Source organism: Aotus nancymaae, unplaced genomic scaffold, assembly GCF_030222135.1.
Source record: "Aotus nancymaae isolate 86718 unplaced genomic scaffold, 86718_ANA_hifiasm-v0.15.2.pri h1tg000038l, whole genome shotgun sequence".
Taxonomy (NCBI): domain Eukaryota; kingdom Metazoa; phylum Chordata; class Mammalia; order Primates; family Aotidae; genus Aotus; species Aotus nancymaae.
Window position 1 is genome coordinate 4,335,312 of NW_026988452.1, and position 24,061 is coordinate 4,359,372.

The 24,061-nt window shown below is 51.5% G+C and overlaps 3 protein-coding genes across 13 annotated transcripts in view; 1 reads left to right on the top strand and 2 right to left on the bottom strand.

Annotated features, from left to right (window-relative positions):
• The window catches only part of TTC21A (tetratricopeptide repeat domain 21A), a 30,095-nt gene extending 22,511 nt beyond the window's left edge, over window positions 1-7,584 (bottom strand). For 2 of the 3 annotated variants that reach the window (XM_012455636.3, XM_012455634.3), the window contains exons 1-6: window positions 7,407-7,527; window positions 6,086-6,215; window positions 5,172-5,282; window positions 4,295-4,461; window positions 2,782-2,904; window positions 756-913 (exon numbers count right to left, since the gene is read on the bottom strand). In XM_012455636.3, coding sequence (XP_012311059.2) covers window positions 756-913; window positions 2,782-2,904; window positions 4,295-4,461; window positions 5,172-5,282; window positions 6,086-6,215; window positions 7,407-7,433 — 716 coding nt within the window. In that variant the 5' untranslated portion in view covers window positions 7,434-7,527. Of the gene's footprint in view, window positions 1-755; window positions 914-2,781; window positions 2,905-4,294; window positions 4,462-5,171; window positions 5,283-6,085; window positions 6,216-7,406 lie in introns of all 3 variants that reach the window. The other variant, XM_012455635.3, reaches the window with a different exon arrangement.
• On the top strand, window positions 6,889-17,880 carry GORASP1 (golgi reassembly stacking protein 1). Of its 5 annotated transcripts, XM_064360125.1 has the most exons (10): window positions 6,889-7,028; window positions 8,985-9,098; window positions 11,571-11,651; window positions 12,247-12,450; window positions 14,027-14,113; window positions 14,247-14,377; window positions 14,619-14,832; window positions 15,651-15,801; window positions 16,259-16,411; window positions 16,664-17,880. In XM_064360125.1, exons 2-10 carry the CDS (start codon window positions 9,030-9,032, stop codon window positions 16,930-16,932), a joined length of 1,359 nt encoding a protein of 452 aa, XP_064216195.1. In that variant the 5' UTR covers window positions 6,889-7,028; window positions 8,985-9,029; the 3' UTR covers window positions 16,933-17,880. The 5 variants fall into 5 exon arrangements, with proteins under 5 accessions (XP_064216195.1, XP_012311069.2, XP_012311070.2 ...); XM_012455646.3 differs by lacking the exon at window positions 8,985-9,098 and having other exon boundaries at window positions 6,894-7,071; XM_012455647.3 differs by lacking the exon at window positions 8,985-9,098 and having other exon boundaries at window positions 6,894-7,028.
• Window positions 17,881-18,745: 865 nt separating this feature from the next.
• Window positions 18,746-24,061, bottom strand: part of WDR48 (WD repeat domain 48) — a 44,290-nt gene continuing 38,974 nt past the window's right edge. For all 5 annotated transcript variants that reach the window (XM_012455642.2, XM_012455641.3, XM_012455639.3 and 2 more), the window contains 3 exons: window positions 23,783-23,859; window positions 21,406-21,598; window positions 18,746-20,758 (listed from right to left, as the gene is read on the bottom strand). In XM_012455642.2, coding sequence (XP_012311065.1) covers window positions 20,663-20,758; window positions 21,406-21,598; window positions 23,783-23,859 — 366 coding nt within the window. In that variant the 3' untranslated portion in view covers window positions 18,746-20,662. The remainder of the gene's footprint in view (window positions 20,759-21,405; window positions 21,599-23,782; window positions 23,860-24,061) is intronic.

The following is a 24,061-nucleotide window of genomic DNA, read 5'->3' on the forward strand; positions in this document are numbered from 1 at the left end:
GATCCCATCTCTACAAATTAAAAATTTAAAAATAAAAATAAAAACTAAAATTTTTAAAAAGACTTAGAATACAACAGCAGAATACTTTAGAAGAAAGTAGTTGGCAGGAAATAATCAAGTTCAGAACAGAAATTAGGCTGGACGTAGTGGCTCACACCCATAACCCCAGCACTTTTGGAGGCCGAGGCAAGAAGACTGTTTGAGCCCAGGAGTTCGACACCAGCTTGGACAACATTAAAAAAAAAAATAGCTTATGAAAAATTAAAAAATAGCCAGGTATGGTAGTGTTTGCCTATAGTCCTAGCTTCTCGAGAGGCTGAGGTGGGAGCATCACTTGAGCCCAGGAGTTCGAGGCTGCAGTGAACTATGATTATGCCACTGCACTCCAGCCTAGGCAACAGAGCAAGACTTTAAAAAAAAAAGGCATAAATTAATAAATTAGAATACAAATATCATATAGATTTTATAATACAAATAGAAATTTTAGTTCTTTTCATGGGTTCCTCCTTGTCTCAACAATAAGCCCTGTTTCTTGATGTAGCCATCACAGGCCACAGCTTCCAGCCTCACGTTATGATGAGTATTTCATTTGCTTGCACCCATCATCTCTCTCCTCCTCCTCCCAATTTGGCCACAGCACAATTCCCGGTTCCTCCATGGGCGATATTTACCTTTCTGTGTGTTCTCCTGCCTCCCCATCCCATGAGATGGTAAGATGCGTGTGAGTGCCCTTGGCTTGGAAAGATGCAGCTCACCTGTGCCCCATTTCCACTGTCCGCTCCCAGTCCTGCCGAGCTAGGAACAGCTGCATCTTCAGGATGAGGGCTGGCAGGAAGCTCCCTGAAGTCACGATGATCTGGTTCACCACCTCCAGGGCCTCTGAGTAGTTCTGCTGCATCATGAAGTAGCTCGCCTGTCGGGACCCAGACAGAAGAGCCTCCATGAAGGCAGTGCCCATGAAGGGAGTTTGCTGGAAGGGGGTTGTCTCAGTGTCTCCATGAAAACAGAAACAGAACTTGACCCATGGGCACTCTGGGCCCTCTCAGCTGGGCCAGCAGCCCCTCAAAGTCCCTGGGAGAAGGAGTGACATATCAAGGTTTACAATAGTCTTGGGTTCCCAGACAGGAAGAGCAGGGGCTTCAGGGAGATGGCTAAGCCCCAAGCTTGGGACACTCAGCAGGCCTGGGATAGGGCAAGGCCATGTGAGGTCACCCTGAAGGGGAGAGGTGAGGTTACTGGGCACCTCCAGTTCCATGAATTTCCCATTCACTTTTCTGTATTTCATCACTGAAATTGCTCGCCAGGGCCCAGTTTAGCAATTCTGAGTCAGTCAGGGTTTGCTGGCAACTACTTCTACCGCAAGGCTGTGGAGTTTCTTTGGCTGTTGATCTCTCACGGCCTGTTGGGCTGGGGTCACGGTCTCTGCCAGCCAACACCAGCTACCAGGTTCTCCTAAGAGTCATGACACAGGGGCCCTGAGGGCTGGGGCAATGCTTCTAAAAGACCTGAAATTGGACTCTGAAAAGCTGGCTTCCTTAGACCTACAGTAACCCCCATTGAGAGACCTGTCATTAGAAACAAGTGGATTGTTCCATATAATGAAGATTTACGTATAAACATGTTCACTGTAACACTTAAGTGCATAACCAGAAACAATCCCAATATCCAAACAACAGGGGACTGGGTTGGTAAATTACATTCTGCCCATACAGTAGAGGTCTGGCTACATCCATGTTCAAACTGACATTTTGAATATTATACAAAATATTTTAGGCCCCTACTATCAGAAGCAGGAGAGTTGGCGGCTGATGGGTCTCAGTAGAGTCTCCCTCCAGCGACCACCCATGGTTGAAGGGAGCTGCTTTGTCTCAGGTCACACCCGTCCCTGGGCAGCCCACCTCCAGTGTCAAGGCACGATGGGGAGCTCACTGAAGGGGCATCCCGGCTCCAGAGTCCTCCACAGAGTGGGCTGTGGCCTTTGCTATGACTGTTCACAGCCCGCCTTCTCTTTCCACAGGTGCCGGTACCCTGGTGTTATGTGATAAACTGGCTCACAATAATCTCCATTGCTTTCTGGCACCCAGAGAACCAACCTAACGCGCACCCTGGACTCAAGTATAGGAAGAAGACTAGAAGACACTGCGCTAAGATGCTTCCATTGGTTTCAGAGTGGTAAGACGAAGCCTGCCATTGTAACTCAGCTTTTGACTTTTTTTAGATCTCTGCTTTCCTAAATAAGTACACATTCTTTTGCAATAAAAATATATACAATCAGAAGAAAATATGAGGATATTTTTTCTCTCAAAGATTAAGTCAATGAGGGTCACAAGAGAAAAAAGAAACAAGATCAGAAAATACGGAACACATAAAATATATACCTCCCTTCTCTTACAGCACACTAAATGGATTTAACAGGCAGACAAAAGTGAAACAGGAAGGTCAAAAGAAAAGAAGGGAGAAGGGCACTGAGTGAAACCAGCGAAGAGGGAGGAGAAAGCCTGACGGGGTCAAGGAAGGACGGAGCTTGGGAAAGTGACCGAGAAGATCCCCATGCAGATGAGACAGAAACTCAGATCGAGCAGGAAGAAATCTGAGAAGTAGAGCGGACCTTGGACTGCTGTGCTACCCTGAGTTGGTTGCTGAACCTCTCTGGACCTCTGCTTCTCATCTACCAGATGAGGCATCTGGAGACTGAGGGTTTGGCCTGGGGGTACCTGGTGGGTCTCTGGCTCCAGTGCCCCAGCCAGGAATACTTGCACCTCTCCCTTCCCCATGGCCCACCTTTCCCATCAGCCCCAGCACATCTTTGGTGTCCTGAATTCCTTGTTCCAGGTACTCGATGGCTTTCTTCGCAGTGTGGGGTTTGCCTGAGGTGAGGTCCACCCAGCCTCTGAGCACATAGCCCTGGGATGAGAACGAGATGAAAGATAAAGTCCTTGGTCCTGCAGAGCCTCGACCTAGCCTGCACATGACCCTCCCTTTGCCACCTACCAGCCTGAGGCCCTGCCAGGCACGGCCACGTGCAGATCCCAGGCCAGCCGGCTCTCTCTCACGGCCAGGTCTCCCATTGTTACTTCATCTGGAAATGTCCTGCAGCACCCCTCCCACTCCCAAGCAAACCCCTTCACCTGATATCCTGCTACCACTCCTTACAACTCAGCCTCGGAGGACCCTGCTTAGGAGACCTCCCTCCCTGTACCCTCACAGCTCTCCATGACCTTACTAAGGCACACTCACCTGTCCTGTCATTGCTTGTTTACCCCATTGTAACAAGCATGGGGGCCTAGGCAGGGCCACTCCTGATCTCTCCACTCCTTAGGCCAGCACAAGACCTGGCCCTGCACAGGAAGCCCTGGAAAGCCCTCTGAGGGGTGAGCAGGAGCCATTCTGAGCTCGTGAGCCTCGCTGGTTCCACGTTAGCCTTCCCCCAGTCTCTCCTGGCAGAGGGGGAGGGCCAGGCCTGGGAAGTAGACTTGGAAGACCCTGCCTGAAAACACCCTTATTGATGGCCTAGATCAGTATTGCTCTTTTCTATTATCTATCCTAAGGAGTCTCTTTAGATACTGTTTTCTAATCAATCCCTCCCCCTCTGAGAAATGTTAGTATCTCAGATATACCATATCTGTCTACTGTGTACTGTATGTATATCTGTGTTTTGTACATAAAGAGTAAGATTTTTTTCATCCCCACCCCAGGGACCACATCTACACCCTTGAAAATTAATATCAACCCTGCTGAGAAGGAATGACCTAGACTGAGGCTTCGACTCCCACATTAGTGCAGATATAGTCTATTGGCTGCACTGCATGAGCCACCATTCAGTTCTGGCCGAGCACTACAGGGCAGGAATGGCCCAGTGTGGCCAGCTCATCTGGGTTTTCAAAAGAACCAGTGAGTCTGGACCAGCCTGGGCAACATGGCAAGACTCAGTCTCTATAAAAACTTTAAAAACTAACTGGGTGTGCTGGCACACACCTATGGTCCCAGCTACTTGGGAGGCTGAGGTGGGAGGATCACTCGTGCCCAGGAGGTTGTGGCTGCAGTCAGGTCTCAAAAAATTTTTTTCTTAAGAGTATGGTGGAAGCTGCAGAAAATCTATCTAGAGATCAGACTCTGTGGACAAATGCCAATGTCCTCTGCTAAGCCCAGCGACAATATGCTTGGGGCCCCTGTGAGACCTGGCGTTTTGTCAGTGGCTGGGTGTGGCTCTCCCCCAGCTTCAGGGCCCTTTGTGGGAGTAAAGTGGCACCTGCTGTGATGTGTTTGGCTGCTGTACCCACGGTGTGGTCAGTACCTCTCTGAAGCCTCTAGAGACCTTCAGCATGTGGTTAATGTACTCTTTGGCCTTGTCATGGCGGCCCATGAGCCAGAGGAAGAGGCCAGCATAGTACAGGGCAGTCCCACTGGCTGTCTTGCGCATTTCCTTGAGGCTGCACTCGAGCTCCTGAATTGCTTCTCGGTCTGTGAATCCAAGAGTGAAGGAAGAGGGAGAGTTAGGATGAAGAAGTCTTCCTGGGTCTGCAGGGGTCATGGAAGACCCAGGGAACTACCTCTGGGTCTTCCTCAGACGCTGCGGGTCTCCCTCAACATATGCAGCACGCTGTGTTTCAGCCCAAGGCCTGGAAACCAGCAGTCTCTGCCCTTGAGATGCTGCGGGGGCTGCCCTGGCCTGGGCTCAGGCATGCTGTCTGAGATTCTCTTCTCTTCGCTGTGTCCAGCAGTGTGCTGAGCAGGCAGACCAAACCCAAATCCTTAGCCTCAGGCCCACGACTTACTATGAGTGGGGAAACAGTAGTCGGTAGTCTCTCTTGGACTCTCTCCCTGACTCTCAAGAGGTAGAGATTAGGAGTGGAATTATATATATTGGCTTGGTTTTCCCGACAAGATCTTGGCAAAGAAAAAGGGTGTTTCCTCAACTCTTGGGATCTGGAGCATGGACCCTTCCCACTGTTATGGTCTCTGCCTGCTTCCACTCAATTAGGCCCAGGCATGGAGTCCTCTTCCAGGCCTCCCGGGGGAGAGGAGCATCAGCCACTTCTCACTGGTTAACAGCATCTGCGCAGCCACCAGGGCACACCGCTCCTTTGGCAGCCCTTGAGGGGCTGTGTATCTCTGGGCAGGGCTTTCTTTCCCCTGGTGGGCCAGGCCTGGCTGAGCGTGGCGGCACTCACCGATGGTTTCACATCTTTCATGAGCATAAATGAGGGCCATGGTGGAGCACAGAGACACGTCTGGGTGAGGCCTGATGCTTTCCAGGTCACTGATGGCATCCTGGATGTGCTCTGCAAAGACAGTCCACATAGTTATACTCTCAAACTCCAGGACTAGAGGCAGACCCAACTCCAGACTGTAGCTAACCCAATGGCTCAGCACTACCTGGCTTCGCCCAGAATCAGAAGACTAACTGGTCTGAAAGGTCCCCAATGACCCAAGTTCCCTGAAGATTGGAGTTCCCTGAAAGAGTTGCTGGTAGCATGGTCCAAGCTGTTAGGAGCTGGAGATCTTGGACCTGAAATTGCAGCGTGTGAGGCTGCAATTATTAGCTGGGTCAGTTCTGAAGAAGGACCTCAGGAAGGGCATTCCCAGCTAGTGCTCAAGAGCCGCTGATTACATTGGTCCCTCCATGTCCCCAGACATTGGCCATGGGCCACTCAGCCAGTCCTCAGCCCAGGACCACCTTCTGAATGTCAGCCCATTTGCACCTCCATGAGCCTCACTCCTCTCTGTATCTCATGCCCGCCTGTCCCCATACCTACCTCTTCCTCCTCTTCTGCCTGTATTACTAGTTCTCAGCTTCCAGGCCTGGAATTACTTCAAGAATCATGCAGCTATCTCTCCAACCACTCATTTTACAGACAGGGAACCCGAGATGTGGAGCAGGGATAGTGAGTGCTCTGAGGTCTCAAAAGTCAACTTGATATGGATTACCTAGGCTTCTGTGGGTTCCCGTGGGAATCCAGCCACTGAGTGTGAAACTGTTTTTATGGGACCATAACTAGGATACAAGGAGGCATCCAGGTGGAGCCAGAGTGTTAGGGCTGGGCTAGTGCCTGGGGTCACAAGACCAACAATGCCAAGTCCTTACCTTCTTTGAGGACTCCGTAGGCTTTAAAGAACTGCAACACAGGGTCATTGCTGAATTTTTCCAGGCCCACAGCTGCAGCCTGCTGCACGTGGCGGAAGTATTTTTCCTGGCTATAGTAAATGATCCCAGCCTGTATGAAGACATAGCTGCGATAGCTCAGTCCCTTCTCAGTCTCTGTTCCCTCCCAAATGGGGTGAGACCTGCTCCCTTCCTATCCCCTGCTCCTCCTCAGTTCTCCAAAGGGAGGAGAAAGAGGAAATATTCAGGCCCCATTCTGTCCTCTAGCAGCCCTGGGGGCAGCTCCATGCAGTTTTCCCAGGAAGCAGTTTGGAGGTGTTTGTCTGGGGGACTAACAACAGATTCTGGTTCAACTATGATGGGGAATTCAACCCAGGTTTTGCCTTAGGAAGGGAAGAAGAGGAATAAATGAGGACAAATAATAAGAAAAATTATACCAATTGTAGTTGCAAGTTATTGTAGGCTTCATATCCATCATCCTGTGCATGGTCCTCTCAGTGTCTTTCACAGCTAAGGAAGCTTAGGCCCAAGGAAACTACAGCTTGACAAAGGGGCTGAGATTCTAAAGCTAAGTTTCACTTCCCCTAAGGTTTGTGGGTGCTAGGTTGGGAACAGATGTGGTTGGACTGTGAACAGCCTCGTAGGCCATATGAAAGAGCCCAGACACCATCCTAAGGGTAACAGAAAGCAGAATGGTTTTAAGGCGAGGGGTGTTTTCAGATGTACGTTTTTGCCATAACCATTCTGGCTGCTTCTGCACGTGGGGAGGTGTGCCCTGGTGGCAGTAGGGGACTACAGCTGCTCAAGAGAGCCAGAGCAGAGAAACCAGATGGGAGGGAGGCTGCTGCAGGCGCTCGGGGAGAGATGGTGCTGGTCCTGGGCAAGAAGATAAAAAGATGAAAACCCAAGAGACATCGAGGAGCTGGTATTTCTTGTAGACAGGATTAGAAGATGGGTGTAGGGAAGAGGTATGAGTTAAGGCTAGGAGATTAAATGGTGATGCCATCAACTGGCGTGGGAGGCACAGGCAGAGCAAGCTGGGTTGAAGAAGAAGGGATCATGACAAGAAGGGGTTATGAGGGACATGGGACGCGCTGGGATGGGGTAGCTCAAGAACCAGGGATGCTAATTTGGGGCTCACTGGAGAAGACGCGCTTGCCACGGAGAGTGGGGGAAGAAAGGGCAGGACCGCCCGACGTAGCTGAGGACAGCGAAGGGCGGCAGGAGGGTAGCCGGGCACGAGGTCGCCGGTCAGGGGCGGGGAGCTACGAGGGAAAGGTCGGACAGCGCCGGGGCCACTCACCATAAGGGAGGAGTCATTGCTGCTCATCTCCGGCCGCTCACGGCTCCGAGTCCGGGTCTGAGGGGCGGTGTGGAGCGGGATTCCCGCGGCAGGATCGTGGGCACTCCGTCGCGGCGGGCGGTTGCAGTTACAGTCCATGGAAACGGAGCTGCTGGCCGGTTGCTAGGAGCGTCAGTGTTTGGAGTGGGCGGAGCAAAGCGCCACGCACGTCGCAAGGCGCAGGAATCGAGCGCCGAGAGAGCGAGTCCGTGCCGGCGGCGCCGGGTCGCCCTGACGGGGCCGCGCAGCCGGACTGGACCGGGTGCCTAGCAGAGCCGCCGCCATGGGCCTGGGCGTCAGCGCCCAGCAGCCCGCGGGCGGCGCCGAGGGCTTCCACTTGCACGGGGTGAGTCGCCGCCGCGGCGCCGGTGACCTTGGCGGGGCGGCCGGGCGTCCGCTCGCCGGCTGGCTGGCGACTGCGGTGGGGTCCCGGCCCAAGGGTTTGCGCCTGGGTGTTGGGCGGTGCCCCTGGCCCGGTGGGAGCCGCCTGCGAGAGGCGGCCTCGCGGGACTCCCGGACCCCCGCCAGTCAGCGGCCGCGGTCGGGCCCTGCGCGCGCCCCAAGAGCCGGCAGTGCCGGAAGCGGAGCGTTTCCTGGTCTCCTCCCGGGTAAACAGTGCTTGTGGTGCCACCAGTCGGGACGCACCCGTGCACTTAGCACACATTTACGCTCGCCTGCCGCGGGCCGCGCTCCGTGCTGGGCCTGGGAAGAGTCAGCTACGCCGAGGACAGTCGCGGGGCCGGGGTAACCGAGTGCGGCGCGCATCCCGCCTGTCGTAGGGTCGTGAGGGCTTTGGGGGTAGAGGACCAGCGCGAACCAGCCACGGGGCAGGGGGGAGCGGGAGGGCCAGGAGAGTGCTGCAGAAGCCTCAGGAGAGCGTTTGCAGCTGGGGAGGGTCCCGGCCTTTAGATGGCGCTGCCAGGAGGTGTGGAGAGAGTAGGGTGTCTGGAGCCTGGCAGTGAAGGTGAGGAGAGGGGCCTGCAGCCAGATGGAGATTTGTGCCCACGGAGAGGGAAGGGCTATAATGCAGGTGAGAGGGCCTGGGGATCGGGGGTCTCTGACCCCGGAGCGCTGTGGGGAAGAGGCGTCCCTGCACCCACCCCCCACTTCCCCTAGTGAAAAGCAGCTGGATGCAGAGATGAGTGGAGACAGGCAAGTTTGTCGGTTTGTGTGTTTTGAAGGTGGGGTCTGTTGCCAGCTAACCACTTGAGAGGGCTAAAGAAGGAGTTTCTTAACACGAAAACCAGGCTGGCTTGGAGAACCCAGTGTTGACAGGATTTGTGCTTGGTAATGGGCTTTCTTATGGTGAGGCACCTAACAGCAAGTGTGGACAGTGCAATGCATCCAGCCAGGAGCGTCTTCCATCAGGTTTGATTAAAGGCAAAGGAACTCAGAATATGGGCAAGAGGAGGGGTGGGGCCATGATGGGAGCGAAGACAGGAGGGGCCTGCCTGATGGAGAGGGGCAAATCGGAGAGGGACCAGGGATCAGAGGTTGTCAGTCACAAAAACATAGTTTTGAGCTCCTACTCCGTGGCAGGCAGAATTCTAAGGCTCCAGAGATAAAGCAGTGAACAGAACAAACATGGTCCCTGTTCTCCTGGAGCTGACATTTGGATGCTGGTTGGGAAAGAGAGAGCCGAAGAAATACATGGTAGGTGGTAATTACTAGTGAGAAAAAGAAAGCAGGTTAAGGGAGACAGAATGGTGAATGGGTGCTATTTTTGATAGAGTGGTCAGGAAAGCTCTTCTCAACTCACATTAGAACACATGCTTCTGAAGGAAGTAGAGTGGACATTACAGATATTTAGGGGAATAGTAATATTCCAGGCAGAAGGACCAGCTTGTGCAAAGGCCCCAAGGTGGGTTGTGCTTGTGTGTTTGAGGAAATGCCAGGTGAGCCTGGTGTGCTGGGGTGGTGTGGCCGGTGTGAGGAGGAGACCAGAGCAGACCGTGTAGGACCTTGCCTGTTGTCCTGAAGATTTAAGATTTTATTCTGAGATGTAGAGCCATCAGGAGGTTTTAAATGGAGGAGTGACATGACCCACTTAAATTTAACAACATTGAAGAATAGCTGTGCTGCATTCTAGGAATATTGGCGCCTCGATGTATGCCCAACGCTTTGGAGAAGTCGCTGCCCTCAGTGAGCTTAGAGTAGTGGCAGATTGGCCAGGAAACAGCCATTAGGAGAGGGCAGTGGTTAGGGGGAGGGCTCTGGGTTGGATTTCCTGGGGTCAAATTACTGAATTACTGAGTACTTGTTCTCATCTGTCATTTGAGATTATTAAAAAGGGTAAATGAAATGATACATAAAGCAGGTGAGGTGGTGCCATCCCCTGGCACTCAACCAACCAGCCCTTAGTAAGTGTAAGCTGTGATTCCTGTGAGTTCCATTAGGTTACCTGATTGGGGAAGACATGGTGGGAGCATTAGGAAAAGCAGTACCTCTAGGGCCGTGGACGGGCTGTGATGAAGGCCCTTAGGGAGCTGGATGGCAGGCAGTGCTTTCTGCAGGGGGACAGGACAGTGGGCAGCAGCATAGATTTCAGCCGCAGAGCCATAATGAGTGGTGACGGGGCCCAGGTGAAAGAAGTGGAGTGTAGCCAAGCACAGGACAAAGCCACAGGAGAGGGTGGGTGGTGGCCTGAGCCTCTGGACCTCATTAATGATGGAGGGCAGCTGACATGCAGTATTTGGGAGTGGGGACGGGAGTAGGCAGGCACCTGATGTGGAGTGGTTTGGAAGTGGCCCTGATCAGGGAGGAGCATTGCCCCCAAGCTTTTCCTGAATAACTGTCCTGTGGTTTTCGAAAGATCCCCCCTTACCCACCCCAAGGGTTAGAGGGCAGGGCTCAGAGCTCCCCTGCAGAGGGACCTGGGAGCAGCTTGCCCACTGGGCCAAGCGAACTAGGGCCAGAGCTGATTTCTGGGCCACACACACTCCCTTTAGAAGCCATGGCAGCTTCTGGAGGTGACAAGGAGGGGCTCAGTTGGTGATGTTGCCAGAAGGGAATCCTAATTCCAGGGGCAAACCGACCTTGATCTCAGCGGTTTGTTCTCAGCCTAGTCTCTGAGCTCTCCTTCAGCTTGGGGAATCCAAAACTGGAGGGGCTGGTGTGCGCAGGAGCCATGGGGCCTTTCCCATGAGGAGGCAGCAGGAGCCTGGGCCCTGTGCCTTCTGGGCTGGGTCTGGCTGCTGTCTACACCAGCAGGTCATTAAGTGCCCACAGCCAAAGGCCTGAGGGTGTGGGCCCACCTTTGGGTCTGGGACCGTGGGACAAAGCCTGCATTGTTTAAGCCAGGCTCTGTCAATGGGGCTTTGGGGATGGATTTCTGCCACAGCCTGCAAGGCTTGGTTGTGCTTTTGGAGACAGCAGTGAGCTGGGGAGTTCAGGGAGGGCCAGGGAGCACCCCGGGACTGGGAATGCTTCCTGGAGGAGGTGTCCTGCGCAGGCATGGAGGCTACACTATGAGGCTCGTAGGGTAGCTGAGCCACTGGGAGGCTCCTCAGTCCAGAGCCAGGCTGTAGGGATTGGCACTGCCCACTCACTGGACGCCCTGGCTCAGGCCCAGTCCTACCTCTGGGGTCTTTTATCGCCTGCTGGACTGAGCCCGGGTCTGCCACCCCAGAGGGGCCCCCTGGGATCTGGCTACAAGCTGCCTTTCCACTCCTCTTTCTGGGCCGGCCCTGGATGTATCCCTCCCGAGGCCTGCCCACTTCCACTGCATGTCAGGGCCCTCCCTTCTCCAGTCTAAACCTTTCTGGTAAACCCTTTCGGCTTTCCAGCCAACCCTAGCCCAGCCCTTGGGAGCAGCACTCCCATAGGCCTTGGCCAGCCTGTCACCATACTGCCTCCTTGGAGCCCCTAAGGATGTACTGGGCTATGAGCCACTTCTGGAAGCATCTGTGGATCATCAGGAAGGAGCCATTTTCCTAAGAGGAAAATTTGTGCCTAGGAAGGTAGCAAGAGGGCATGGAGTGAACCTTGAGAATGCCCAAAACCGTTCATGCCAGGCATGTGTTCTGGCTTGGGACCCTGGGGGTGCTGATGGTTCCTGAAATGGGGTGAGGGCTACTTGGAGAGTCCCAGGTTGGCGCAGTGACTGTGGCCTTTGCTGTGGGACAGGTGCAGGAGAATTCCCCAGCCCAGCAGGCGGGCCTGGAGCCCTACTTTGACTTCATCATCACCATTGGGCACTCGAGGCTGGTGAGGTTCCCCAACCCTGCCTCTGCTTTGCTTGCTTGTGTGTGGTTGTGTCTTCTTGTGTCTGACTGTCCCACAGGGGGCTCCAGTCTACCCTTCCCTCCCTTTGTTTCTAAAGGCAGTCCCAGCCCTGTCTCCCCTTCTTCCAGGGTTGTACTCAGAGCCTAACTGGGGCCCTGCTCAGTGCTCAGCTTCTGAGCTCTCTGGGGTGGACAGAGGACAGATGGCCTCTTGGAGGTGGCCACAAGGCCCAGGGGGCCTGCCTCTTGGGGTGTGAGGGTTATGAGGGCCCTGGCCAAGGGGCAGCTCAAAGTGGGGCGATGCTGTGGACCACGGAGGCCTTTTGCTTGCTTGTTTTTTTCTGGCAGGCTGAGGGAGGAAGGTTTGGCATTGCTTGGGGAGGTGGGGGTCCCAGTGGCTGCAAGCTCAACCCTGGTCTGTGAACCTGGCCCATCCACTGCCTTGGCCCATTCCCCCACAGCGACCCTGCTGGGGCTGCTGCCTGCTGAGGCCCTTGCCCCGTCTCAGGCCCAGACTTGTCTAAGGGTCCTAGCCTGGGCATGGGGTGGCCTCGGAGTCAGCCCCACTGCCCCCACAGAACAAGGAGAATGATACGCTGAAGGCACTACTGAAAGCCAATGTGGAGAAGCCTGTGAAGCTGGAGGTGTTCAATATGAAGACCATGAAGGTGCGCGAGGTGGAGGTGGTGCCCAGCAACATGTGGGGTGGCCAGGGCCTCCTGGGAGCCAGCGTGCGCTTCTGCAGCTTCCGCAGGGCCAGTGAGCAAGTCTGGCATGTGCTGGTGAGTGTGGGGTCTGGCAGGGCAGGGTGTGTCGGAGGGATGAGTTTACTGGGGCGGGCCTGGGTGTGGGCAGAGTGTGAGGGTGGGACATGCAGGAGGCACGGCAGCCCTGGAGCAGTGGCCAGGGAAGACTCTGAGGGCAGGATGTGGTCTCATCCCAGGGTCCCAGAGGGCAGCTCATGACTACGCAGCAGGGTACCTTGCTTCCTGTTGGCTGTGACTTTGGGTACTTTCTTTCTTACCTTCTGTACCTAGGTTACTTAATTTGAAAGGTAGAAATACCTTCTACTAGAAAGGTGGTTGTACTGCTGGAATGCTGCTGATTTTACTATTCTCTGTCTCCCTCCGTATGTGTGCATGTCTGTGTGTGTGTGTGGACACGGTCATGTGTTGCATAACATTTCAGTTAACCATGGACTGCATATATAATACTGGTCCCGTAAGATTATAATACCATATTTTTACTGTACCTGATCTATGCCTGAATGTTTAGACACACAGATACTTAGTGCTGTGTTACAGTAACATGCCGTGCAGGTTTGTAGCCTCGGAGCAGTGGCCATACCACATAGCCACGGTGTGTGGTAGGCTCTGTGTAGGTTTATGTTAAGTACACTCTATGATGTTTGCACAACAATGAAATCACCCAACAAGACATTTCTCAGAATGTATCCCTGTCATTAAGCAACATGACTATATATATACTGGTTTTTCTGGTATCTTGTTATATATTAATCGACATCTTAAGGAACCTCAGTGACCAAGCTGTCATAGATGTTAGTCTGTTCACAGACACACATGCATACCAGCACCTGTGCTCTTTGATGGTATGTAAGTTCTCGAATGCTCGGTCCTATGGCCTGCTGGAAGGAGGGTGCTCTGAACTAGAAGTTGGCTGGTTTGTTTTCTGGCCACTTATTTTTCTCACTGACTTCTTGGGAGAGGCTGGCCAAGTTTCCAGCCTTTGCAGCCTGCCTTAATCTGCCCATGAGGGAAACGGGACTAGTGATGCAAATTTATTTGCATTTCCCTGGGAGATCGGAGTGGTGGAACTCTCCAAGGGAGAAAGGAACCCTTATGTGTACCCAGTTTTGCCCATTGCCCTCACCTCCAACCCCTAGGGGTCTTTAGCCACATGCCCGCAGCAGAAGCAGCAACGTAGTGGGTACCTCCTGCGGCAGGGTGTGCTTTGCTTCTTTTCATTATTTCTCTACTTTTCTCAGCAACCCTGTGAGTAGGTACTCTCTCTTTTTAATTGTGGGGAAACTGAGGCTGAGAGGTTCAATAATGAGTTTACATTGATAGCTGGCATCTGGAGCCAGGAGTTGAGCCCAGGGTCAGATTCCAGAGCCTGGTGCTGAGCCCTATCATGGTACTGCCCTCTGCTGGGCAGGCTGTAAACCTGGGGGAGGTAGGAGAATGCAGGGTGAAGTGAGGGAGGCTGGGCTTGAAGCCCTTCTTAGGGACAGAGGACAAGTGTCCCACTCACTACCTGAAGAGGCAGTTCCCCCTGCCCTTTCTATCCCACAACCCCACCTCTAGCAGCAAGGCCAACAGTTTGCGAGTCTTTCCTCAGGATGTGGAACCATCTTCACCTGCTGCTCTTGCCGGCCTGCGCCCCTACACAGACTATGTGGTTGGCTCAGACCAGATCCTCCAGGAGGTGAGGAACCCACGGCTTGCCCCTCCCCAGACCCTCTGGATATGGTGTGGAGAGATGGGTGCTGTCCATGAGAAGTGTCTGGTTGAGGCTTTAGTCCTGGAAGCAGGCCTCAGGTGCTATGCATTTCTCACAGTCCGAGGACTTCTTTACGCTCATCGAGTCTCATGAGGGGAAGCCCTTGAAGCTGATGGTGTATAACTCCGAGTCTGACTCCTGCCGGGAGGTGACTGTAACTCCCAACGCAGCCTGGGGTGGAGAGGGCAGGTACTTCGTGGGGTTGGAGGGCTGCAGGGCCAGGTGGGTGGGGCCTGACCATTGGGCATGGACCTCAGAGTTCTGTGGTGGAGATGGAGGAGGGTTGGGCCCTGGGCCGGGAATCCTGAGGCTGACCAGTGTTTCAGAAGTTCCCTTTTCAGCCCCTCGTTGCTGGTAGTAGGTGGGGGTAGCAAAGGTAGGGAGGGCCGTGGGACAAGCCCCTGGATTGAATGTTTCTGGCCTTTGGCAGTCTGGGATGTGGCATTGGCTACGGGTATCTACACCGGATCCCAACTCAGCCCCCCAGCTACCACAGGAAGCTACCTGGTGCCCCACCACCCTCTGCTCCATCACCTGGTACCCCACCAACTGATGCCTCACTGCATGGTGCCCTACCACCTGGAACCGCCCCGGAGGACTCTCCTCCCCTGGAGACAGGTTCCAGGCAGAGTGACTACATGGAGGTATGTAGGGAGCATCTGCCAACTGGGAAGAGAGAAGACTCTAGAAACTGCTCTTGGGGAGTCATCAGCAACCCTCACCAGGGGCCTGTCTGTGGGGCCTTTGTGATGTGAGAGGCCCATCTACTTCTGAAACCCAGTGGGAGCAGGCGAGCCATGCCTGCAGCAGTGAAACTCACTTTTGGCTCTCCTGCCCCTTGGGTTTAGAGGTGAGGGTGGAGGTGAAGCACCAGTTGTCATCTTCATTTCACAAGTGGGAAACTGAGGCTCAGAGATGGGTGCTCGCTGTGCCTGTGAGTTATGGCAAAGCTGGGCGGGCTGGGCCTCCAGAGCCACAGCTGGGATGGTTGTCTGCCCACGTCTGCAGGGAGGCGCCGGCCCTGCCTTCATGGTGGATGAGTGAGTCCTCCGATAGCACCTTTGGGCACTGGGCTGGTGCCTGGGGTCTGTGCCAGGGAATATTCAAGGATGTTCTCTAAGTACGCTTGAATTTGAGGAAGGCCCTCTCTTCTTGTGAGTCATTGATGGGACCCAGGCAGCAAAGGGAATGTGTCAGGGGCAGGTGGACACCTGGGGTTCCTCATCCGGGTGGAAAGAGTGCTCCCTCTCAATGCTAACACGGTAGGGGAGGCCAGGCCAGGCCCCTCTGGCCTGACTTCCTGTCACCTATAGAAGAAGAAGTGGCTTACTAAGGCTATTCTGTTCCTTCAGGCAGAGCAGTGCTCCTGGGACAAGGGTGGGCTGGTGGTCACGTTGGACTGCAAAATTCTCCTTGAGGCACTGTCCCGATTGTCCCCTACTCATTTCCTCTTCTTCCCTAGGCCCTGCTGCAGGCGCCTGGCTCCTCCATGGAGGAACCCCCTTCTGGGCCTGAGAGTCCCAGCCACACTGCTCCAGACTCTGGTGGACTTCCCCATTCTATGGAGACTCCTCTTCAGCCCCCACCTCCAGTGCAGCGAGTCATGGACCCAGGTATTGGGCAGGCCCTGGAGAGGTGTGGGCCCCAGGCTTGGGGCTGGACCTTGGCAGCCATGTCAAAACTTTCCCCAGGCCCTGCTGATCCCTCATACCTCATGTACACCAAGATATTAATAGCTGCCCATCATCCAGTCTAGTGTACAGATGGGGAGTCTGTAGTCCAGAGAAGAGGGGTGGCCTCCTTCAGGTCACACAGCAAACTGGAGACAAAGCAGGGTCTAGGCCCACTGCCACTGTGCTGTTCCTATGATGCCCAACTCCAGGCCCCTTTCTTTCCTCATTAATAGGCACTATGAGAAGCTCTTTAAGGCTGGGTGAGGGGTATCACCAGGGACTGGGGAGATGACAGTCTCACAGGCTGGACCAGATGCCCTAGGCAAGGTGAGCCAGGGTGCTGCTTTCTAGCAGTCAGGGTTTTATGCTGGCAGAGAACTGCACTGCCTTCCCCTAGGCTTCCTGGACGTGTCGGGAATTTCCCTCTTGGACAGCAGCAATGCCGGTGTGTGGCCCAGCCTGCCTTCTTCCACAGAACTGATCTCCACAGCTGTCTCAACCTCAGGGCTGGAGGACATCTGCTCTAGCAGCAGTTCTCATGAGCGGGGTGGTGAGTGGCCATCCCTTTCTGAAGTCCTCTGGGAAGGACCCTGGGTTGTTGGGAAGGATGCCCTGAATTCCTCAGCTGGTCAGAAGCGGGCCATCGGGTTGATACAGCCACACCAAGGTATCTGTACACTCCGTCTCCAATCCCCCATCGAACCGGGAGTGGCAGTGGGGGTGCTGTCAGTGGAGTTACTGGCCCTAGCACCACCACCCTAGGTTCTTGCAGCCCTCCTCAGCCTGATCTTCTGTGTTGCAGGTGAGGCTACATGGTCTGGATCAGAGTTTGAGGTCTCCTTCCTGGATAGCCCGGGTGCCCAAGCCCAGGCGGACCACCTGCCTCAGCTGACTCTTCCCGACAGTCTCACCTCTGCAGCCTCACCAGAAGACGGGCTGTCCGCCGAGCTGCTTGAAGCTCAGGCTGAGGAGGAACCAGCAAGCACAGAGAGCCCAGATTTGGGGATGGAGGCTGAGGGGCTGGCCAGCCAGGCCCAGATCTCTACTGCAGAGAAACACCCTGAGCTGTGACAAGGCCCCGATGACACATATCATGAGGCTCAGATGTGGGCAGGCAGCCCAGGCTGCATGAGGCAGTCAGCTCCATGTAGACCCTAGCCCTGTGCCTGATCCCAGCCCTGTGTGTTCAGCTTTCTAGGCTACAGCTCCAGTTGATGTGCAGGGACTTCTGCTGGCAGGGGCTTCTGTGTCCACTGAGACTCTACTTCTAGTGTCCAAGAGGTGACCTCCAGCATTTATCCTGCCTGACAGTCCTGGCTTTGGGGGTTTCAAACAAGTCTTTTTGGGGTAGTCGACGGCTGGGAGCAGCACCTCAAATTGTTTTATAGGAGCTACGGTAGGAGAGGAAGGATTCTTTGCTGTTTGGGTGGGGCATGAGGCCTCAGTGGATGGTGAGAGGGGGCTGTGGGCCTTGTGGGGGAGGACATCTTTTGGCTGTGTACCCTCAGGTCCAGTGCTTGGTCCTGTTCTGGTCACTGGGGCTGCCTAGGAGGCAGCAGGGTCTGGTCATAATCAGTGTGAAGATGAGGTGAGGAAGGAAGGGATTGCTGTCCAGTGTTGGCCTGGTCACTTTGATTCTTCCTGCACAGCTCAGCCCACCCCATCTGTACTGGAAGGGTCCCTGGAGCCCTGGGACCACCCCTTTTCAAGTTCCAATCACTGAGTCCTCTGTCAGGTGTCCTTGTGCATAGGCTACACTGCCACAGTTGGCTCAGGCTGGCCACCATGCCAGTCACAGTAGGGAGAGAGAGGTAGTATACTTGCCCCCATCTCCTGGAGGGAGGTAGGTTGGCAATTCTAGGCCCTGCAGCAGATACCCATTTGTGCCCAGACCACAATATTTCTTCTTCCCCAGGGACTACATGCCACAGACCTGTATCCCCGGTGGCAACTTCTGTTGTTAGCTCCCAAACTTAAACAGTGATCTTTTCTAAATATACAAGGCATACCCAGCCCCAACAGTAAATAAAAGTTGTAAGTTTAAGTTCACCACCCTAAGCAGTTTCTCAAAGCCAGTCCACCTGATGAGGTCTATTCACACACAGTCCCCAACCCCAAGGGGGAATTAGGGGCACAGGTAAGAGTAGGTCAAGACCCTTCTGTTCTTTCTTATTGTAGGGGAGGAAGCTGTTCTCCCCACCCCAGGTGCCCTTGGAGATTAAGGCTAGGTTGGGCCCTGTACTCCATCCGAGAACGGCCCCTCATCACCTGAAGTCCTCTGCTGTGTTGACTGGACCCTCTCTTCCCACACTGATCCTATGAAAGCTGCCTCTGGCCTTGTCTTCTGGCCTGTGCCTAGTTGAAAGTCTCACCTTTACAGGATTATCTGTAATGCTGGTGTTCGTGCAGGGGACTCGCAAGCTCTGTTAGGTGTGCAGGACAAGGACTGTCTGCTCTGGGAGGCACAGATGGATGGAGGGCCCCAAATCAGCAAACATTAAGTTTGAAGCAGACCCTTCATTTAAAGCAAACCCTTGTCAAGCCTACCAGAGCAGCAGGTACGTGTGCCGAACAGTAAGGCATTGTGTCCTGGATGGTCTGCGAAAGTTCGCAGGAATGCAGGAAGTAAAACAGAATCGCCACAGGACTATTCTGGGGCCAGCTTCCCTTAACGCTGTAGCCTGGCAGTCTGACCCAAAGTCGCCCTCACCCGAAGCTTCTGACTCTTCCTCACTTTTACTTCCCCTTCCCCCATAAGTTGGAGGATAAAATGGGTATCAATGCTAATACTGCCAGGGAGAACATGAGACCAGAGGTTTCTTTCTCTGTAATCTGCTATTAAAGAAAATGACAAATGAAAATAAATGTGTACTACACTTTGAAATATTTTAACTAAAGCCTTTATTCTATACAACTGAGATACAGATTTTTACCCTTTTGGCATTGCAGACTGTCAGATTTTCTGGAAACTGTATTACGGTTTGACTGGAGGGGAAAAACATACAATCATGCTGGGGGCTGGATCTATGACAGGAGGGGATGCAGCCACCTAAGGCTTAGCACACAGGGCAGAATGACCCAGCAAAACCCATTTCTTTGCTCAGAGGCCCCTCATGCAAACACAACTGAGGGCTGGTAAATAAGTTTTTGTTGTTGTTGTTTTGCCATTAATTCACAACTATTGCTAAAAAATGTGCACCAAAAGCGCACTGTTGTATCCAACAGATAAAAAGGACTTTTAAAAAAAAGAAGCTGGTTGCTCTCTGAGGAAGGGAGAAAGACCATTCAGCTTACTGGACATGTGGCCACGTCTTTGCTCACTTCTTCAAAGTGCAGGCGGCAATGGCCTGTCCAGTTTCCAAAGGAAGCTGACTAGCAGTGAGGGAACCCTGTCTCTGCAGTTGTGCGATCAGAATATCTTAAATAGTAAGGTATGGACCTAGGCCCATCAGCTGCCCCCAGCTAAACCTGTGAAGATGTAGAAAAGAAAAAACCTTCCCCACCGCCCTCCCCAGTCCCTGCTATGGTGGAGACAGGCCACACACAAGCTAGGGAGGCAACTGGACTGGAATAAACTGCCCTCTGAAGGCACTTGTGCTTCTGGCTTCGTACAGGAGGCTTGTCTTACAGTTTTATGGGGGTGGACGATTGATCTACTCTGAATACAAATGACCCTGGGGAGAATCCAAAGTATTCTCTGCCAAAAGTTGAAGTGTTTATCCCCAATAAGTTACGTTCTATACAAGATCCAAATGATTCTATGAAAACGTTAGATTGTTAGAACAGTGGAAAAAAGATCTGGATACAGGCACAACAAAAACCTGCATATAAAACTTTGGAAAAACAACTATGTATACTTCCAGGATATGAATGTCAAATTAACTCACTATGATCTCCCTTTACTCTGATACCATAACTTTTAGGTAACATTTGAATGAAACTGAAATTTCATCATGGTCTTAAGTTTTGATGGTGTCATGCTGCTCATCCAGAGCAAGAAGCTGTGGTCTCAGCTCACCTTGTGGAAATAAAACTGGACACAGTGGAGGAAGGAGTGAAATGGCTGTACCTCCCTGGGGTTGCCACAAAGCCAGGACATTATGGGAGGGTGCAGCATCGCTAGGCACAGGCTGTGCAAACGCTGGCCCGGCAGGCCAAGTGCTATGATCCAGCACCTGGAATTTCAACAGGTCTTCCTACAAGAACACATCTGAGAGGCAATATTAAAAACAAGCCCAACATTAATCTTTTATTATGAAATGGGCTGGTTCTCAAATTGTGCAACAGCAAATTCCCATTAAAAATAACTGTCTTAAGTGGTGAAAACAATTTTTTTATATGACAAACTTGGAAAAGCCTTCTATCTATTGCATGAATGGAATGTACTCTCTTAGAAAAGCTACAGAGTGTGTGGGTTTGAAGTTGAAACAGAGACAGATGTGGCCCGACCAACATGTCTCTAACAAGTGCTAACGGACAGATAAGGTCCTTTGAAACAAAAGGAGGAAGGAAAGTCTGCACTGGCCTGTTGTCAGTCTTCTGTACATCTCTAAAGGCAGAGTCTGCTTGGGGCTCTTCTGCTTTTGCACTCTGCTTCCCTGGGGATAGCTTAATCTACACATGGAGACTGGTTTCTATATTACATCTCGATTAGTCACTTCAATTGAAAGATAATCTCAGTCCATACCAAGTCGGCCGTTAGAAGTCTTGCTCCCATTGGGGCTCAGTGGGCTTCCTAGGACTACTCTTGGGGCCATAGAGGAAGGTCATAAATGAATACCCAGGAGCATTAGCCCACCCTTCACGTGGACTTCTGACGGTAATGGAGGGTGAGGTCTCCACCGCTCTTCCATATGAAGTGTTTCACTGTTCGAAGGTCCATATTTGGATCCAAAACCTGAATAGCCAAAATTAAATTTAAAAATTTCAAAGTCTCTGATACCTAAAAGCTTTCTCATTAACTCAGGGACTCTTATCAGGTGATCCAGCTTGCTCACTCCTCCCCTATGCCTGGTATCCAATTCTTGCTGTCACGGCTTCCATGCAGGCGGGAACGAAATTGAGCTTAGTGAGAAGAGCATCTTTTGTGACTACGCCAGAAACACCAGGCCATCTTTCAGCCATTCCTCTGAGGATACGTTTTGAGTGCATTTTGATTTAAAAAACAGTTCTGCCATTTCTCCACATAACTTCACTCTAAATCATAAACTAACATGGCACATGCTGCTTTGCAAATCAAGAAGACCGTGTGGTCTTTTTCTTGTCAGAAAAAAAAAAGCTACCAGCATATCCACATCTGTCTATGTGTCCCTTCTCTGAAAATCTCCACAGCAGTAAAGAGGAGCTTTAGAGTGGGCTGAAGAGCCCCTCCAAAGGGGATGCACAGATAGGTGGGAGAGGCCCAGGGCTCCTTAGAGCCTCTCTAAAAGTTGAAGCTCCCCGACTCAAAGGCAATAGATTTGGAACTATAATCACATCATCACGTAACTCTTTATGAGCACCAGCACTGGCAAAAATGGGGCTGTGGTCCTCAAGTCCACTTACCTGGTCCTGGCACAAAAGTTCAATTTTCTCCTCTGCCAACACAGCAATATCCTCTTCTTTTTCCTGTTCTCCTGGTTTTTCATTATTAGAAGAGCTAGTGGTTTGAGACTCATTATCCAAGTTGATAATTTTTTCGTAAACATGTTCCATAACTTTTCGGACTTGGAGCATGTCACTAGCAGAGAGTCTATCTCTGTAAAAAAGCAATGACATATTGTGACATCAGGGAAATCACTGAGATACTATCTTTTCCATATTCTTTTTCTTTGATGTGAACATTTTATAAAGATGAAAAATAAACCGATGTTTTTAGTCATTACCTTAATCCATTTTTAGAGTTGCCAAAAGATTTTCTACAGTGTCCTTCTAAGACACAGTTTATGTACAACTACATGAGATTAATTCATGTTCTTAAAACTTACATGTGCGGGCCAGGTGTGGTGCCTCATGCCTGTAATCTCGGCATTTTGGGAGGCCGAGGCAGGTGGATCACTTCAGGTCAGGAGTTCAAGACCAGCCTGGCTAACCAACATGGTGAAACCCTGTCTCTACTAAAATACAAAAAATTAGCTGGGCGTGGTGGTGCATGCCTGTAATCCCAGCTACTCAGGAGGCAGAGGCTGCAGTGAGCCGAGATCATGCCACTACACTCTAGCCTGGGTGACAGAGCGAGGCTCCATTAAAAAAAAAAAAAAAAACTAAACAAACAAAAACACTACATATGCATACATAGTAGCCTTCTGGGTTTTATTCCCTTGAATACTTTCCCAGAGCCTGGGCAAACTAAATAATTCTGGAAAAGAAGGCAGCTCCCAATGCTTACCAGGGTCCGACACTCTCAGTGCTCAATTTTCCCTGGGCTCTCCTCCCCACTGCCATGCCTTCAACTAGCACCTGTGGGCCTGAGTCTAGACCTTGAGTCTCAGCCTTCTGTTCTAAACCACAAATCCAACAGCTAGCTATCTTCAGCTGGATATCCTACAGGCACCTCAAACTCTGCATGTCCCAAACTAGATTCATCAACACCCTACTTCTGTATCTCCAGTAACAGTCAATAACCACCACACCAAAAACTAAGGCTTACACTCTGAAAACCATTTGAACATCAGTTGTTAAATCTATCTGAAGTGATGTCTGGGACTCACTTTAAAATAATCGTGTGTGTGTGTGTGATGTGTATATGCTGTGTGTGCAGGGAGGTGGGTGAGAGGGCAGGCAGAGGTGTAGGTGAAGCAAAATGTTAAGCAAGGTATTGATAATTACTGAAGCTATCTGATGGGACAACAGGGGCTCACTATCCTCTTTCTGTGTAAGTTCGGAAATCTCTGTAACAAAAAGGTTTTGAAAACTTTTGATTTTACTTGCTAGAATATACAGATTGTTAACAGTTTAGCATCCCATTACTACACTACTAAAATTCTTCTTTTGGGTGTCCCTGGGCCATATCCCACATTGGCTCAAAAGTTTCTGGTGTTTAGTCACTGTACGCTCTATGGCTTGGCATTCAAATCCAACATCAACAAAACCTCTAAAACCTCTAACTGCCTTTCCAGTTTACGTCCTAGTATCCCCCTGCTGCTCCTCCATCCCACGCTGCAGTTGCACGGGTCCTCACACTGCCTTCCACTATCTTACACATGTTCCCACTGCCACATCCCTGATCACACCATGTCCTGGACTTGGAATATCTATCTTTCGAAGTTCTACCCATCATTACATGTCCAGATCAAATTCCACGTCCTTCAAGAAGCCTTTCTGGAAAGCTCCAGCCAAAAACTCCTTTCTTTCTCCCACTCTTCTTATTCCCTAAGTATCCAAAAAGCAATTACATACAGGTTGTGTCCTCTACTGTGAATTATGGCAACAGATAAAATGCATGTTTTATTTATTTTATCATTTTTCCTTAGAGACAAGACAAGGTCTCTCTTTGTTGCCCAAGCTAGAGTGCAGTGGCATGATTGGCGCACTGCAGCCTCCAACTTCTGACGATCCTCCTACTCTACCGCCCTGGCTAGCTTGGACTACAGGTGTGTGCTACCATGCACAGCTAATTTTTTTACTTAAATCTTTTGTAGAGGCAGGGGTCTCACGACGTTGCCCTGGGTGGTCTCAAACTCCTGGCATCAGTTAATTCTCCCACCTTAGCCTCCCAAAGTGCTGGGATTATAGGTGTGAGCCACTGTGCCTGGCCTTATTTACTTCTGAACACCTACAGTCGGCTAAAGTTGGTACCTGGTAAGTGGTTTAATCATAAACTTTCAATATTATAAAATCAGCATTAGATTTGGTATTTGCTTCCTTTGCTATAAATGCAATCATAAGGAAAAGGAATTATCTCCTGTAGTTAATTAGATCAAGAAACCATATATTTACTTACTTTTTTAAGGTTTTTGCTCCTGAAGATGCATGAGGTTGGAGGTAGAAAGGAATTTTGTTGAATTTGGGCATATTTTTCTGAAACAGTAAAAGTTAAAAAGGTATAATAGTTTCTATTAGCTGATAAACTAAAATAATGTTAACAGGAAAACATGACTTGCAAGTAATAATTATCTTAAAATTAAAAGTGGCATTCTATGAAATTTATAGTAAGCTATCAAATTACCTAAGTCAGCCTTGGAGAAAATTCATCAGAAAAATATATGTAACTTAGTGGTAA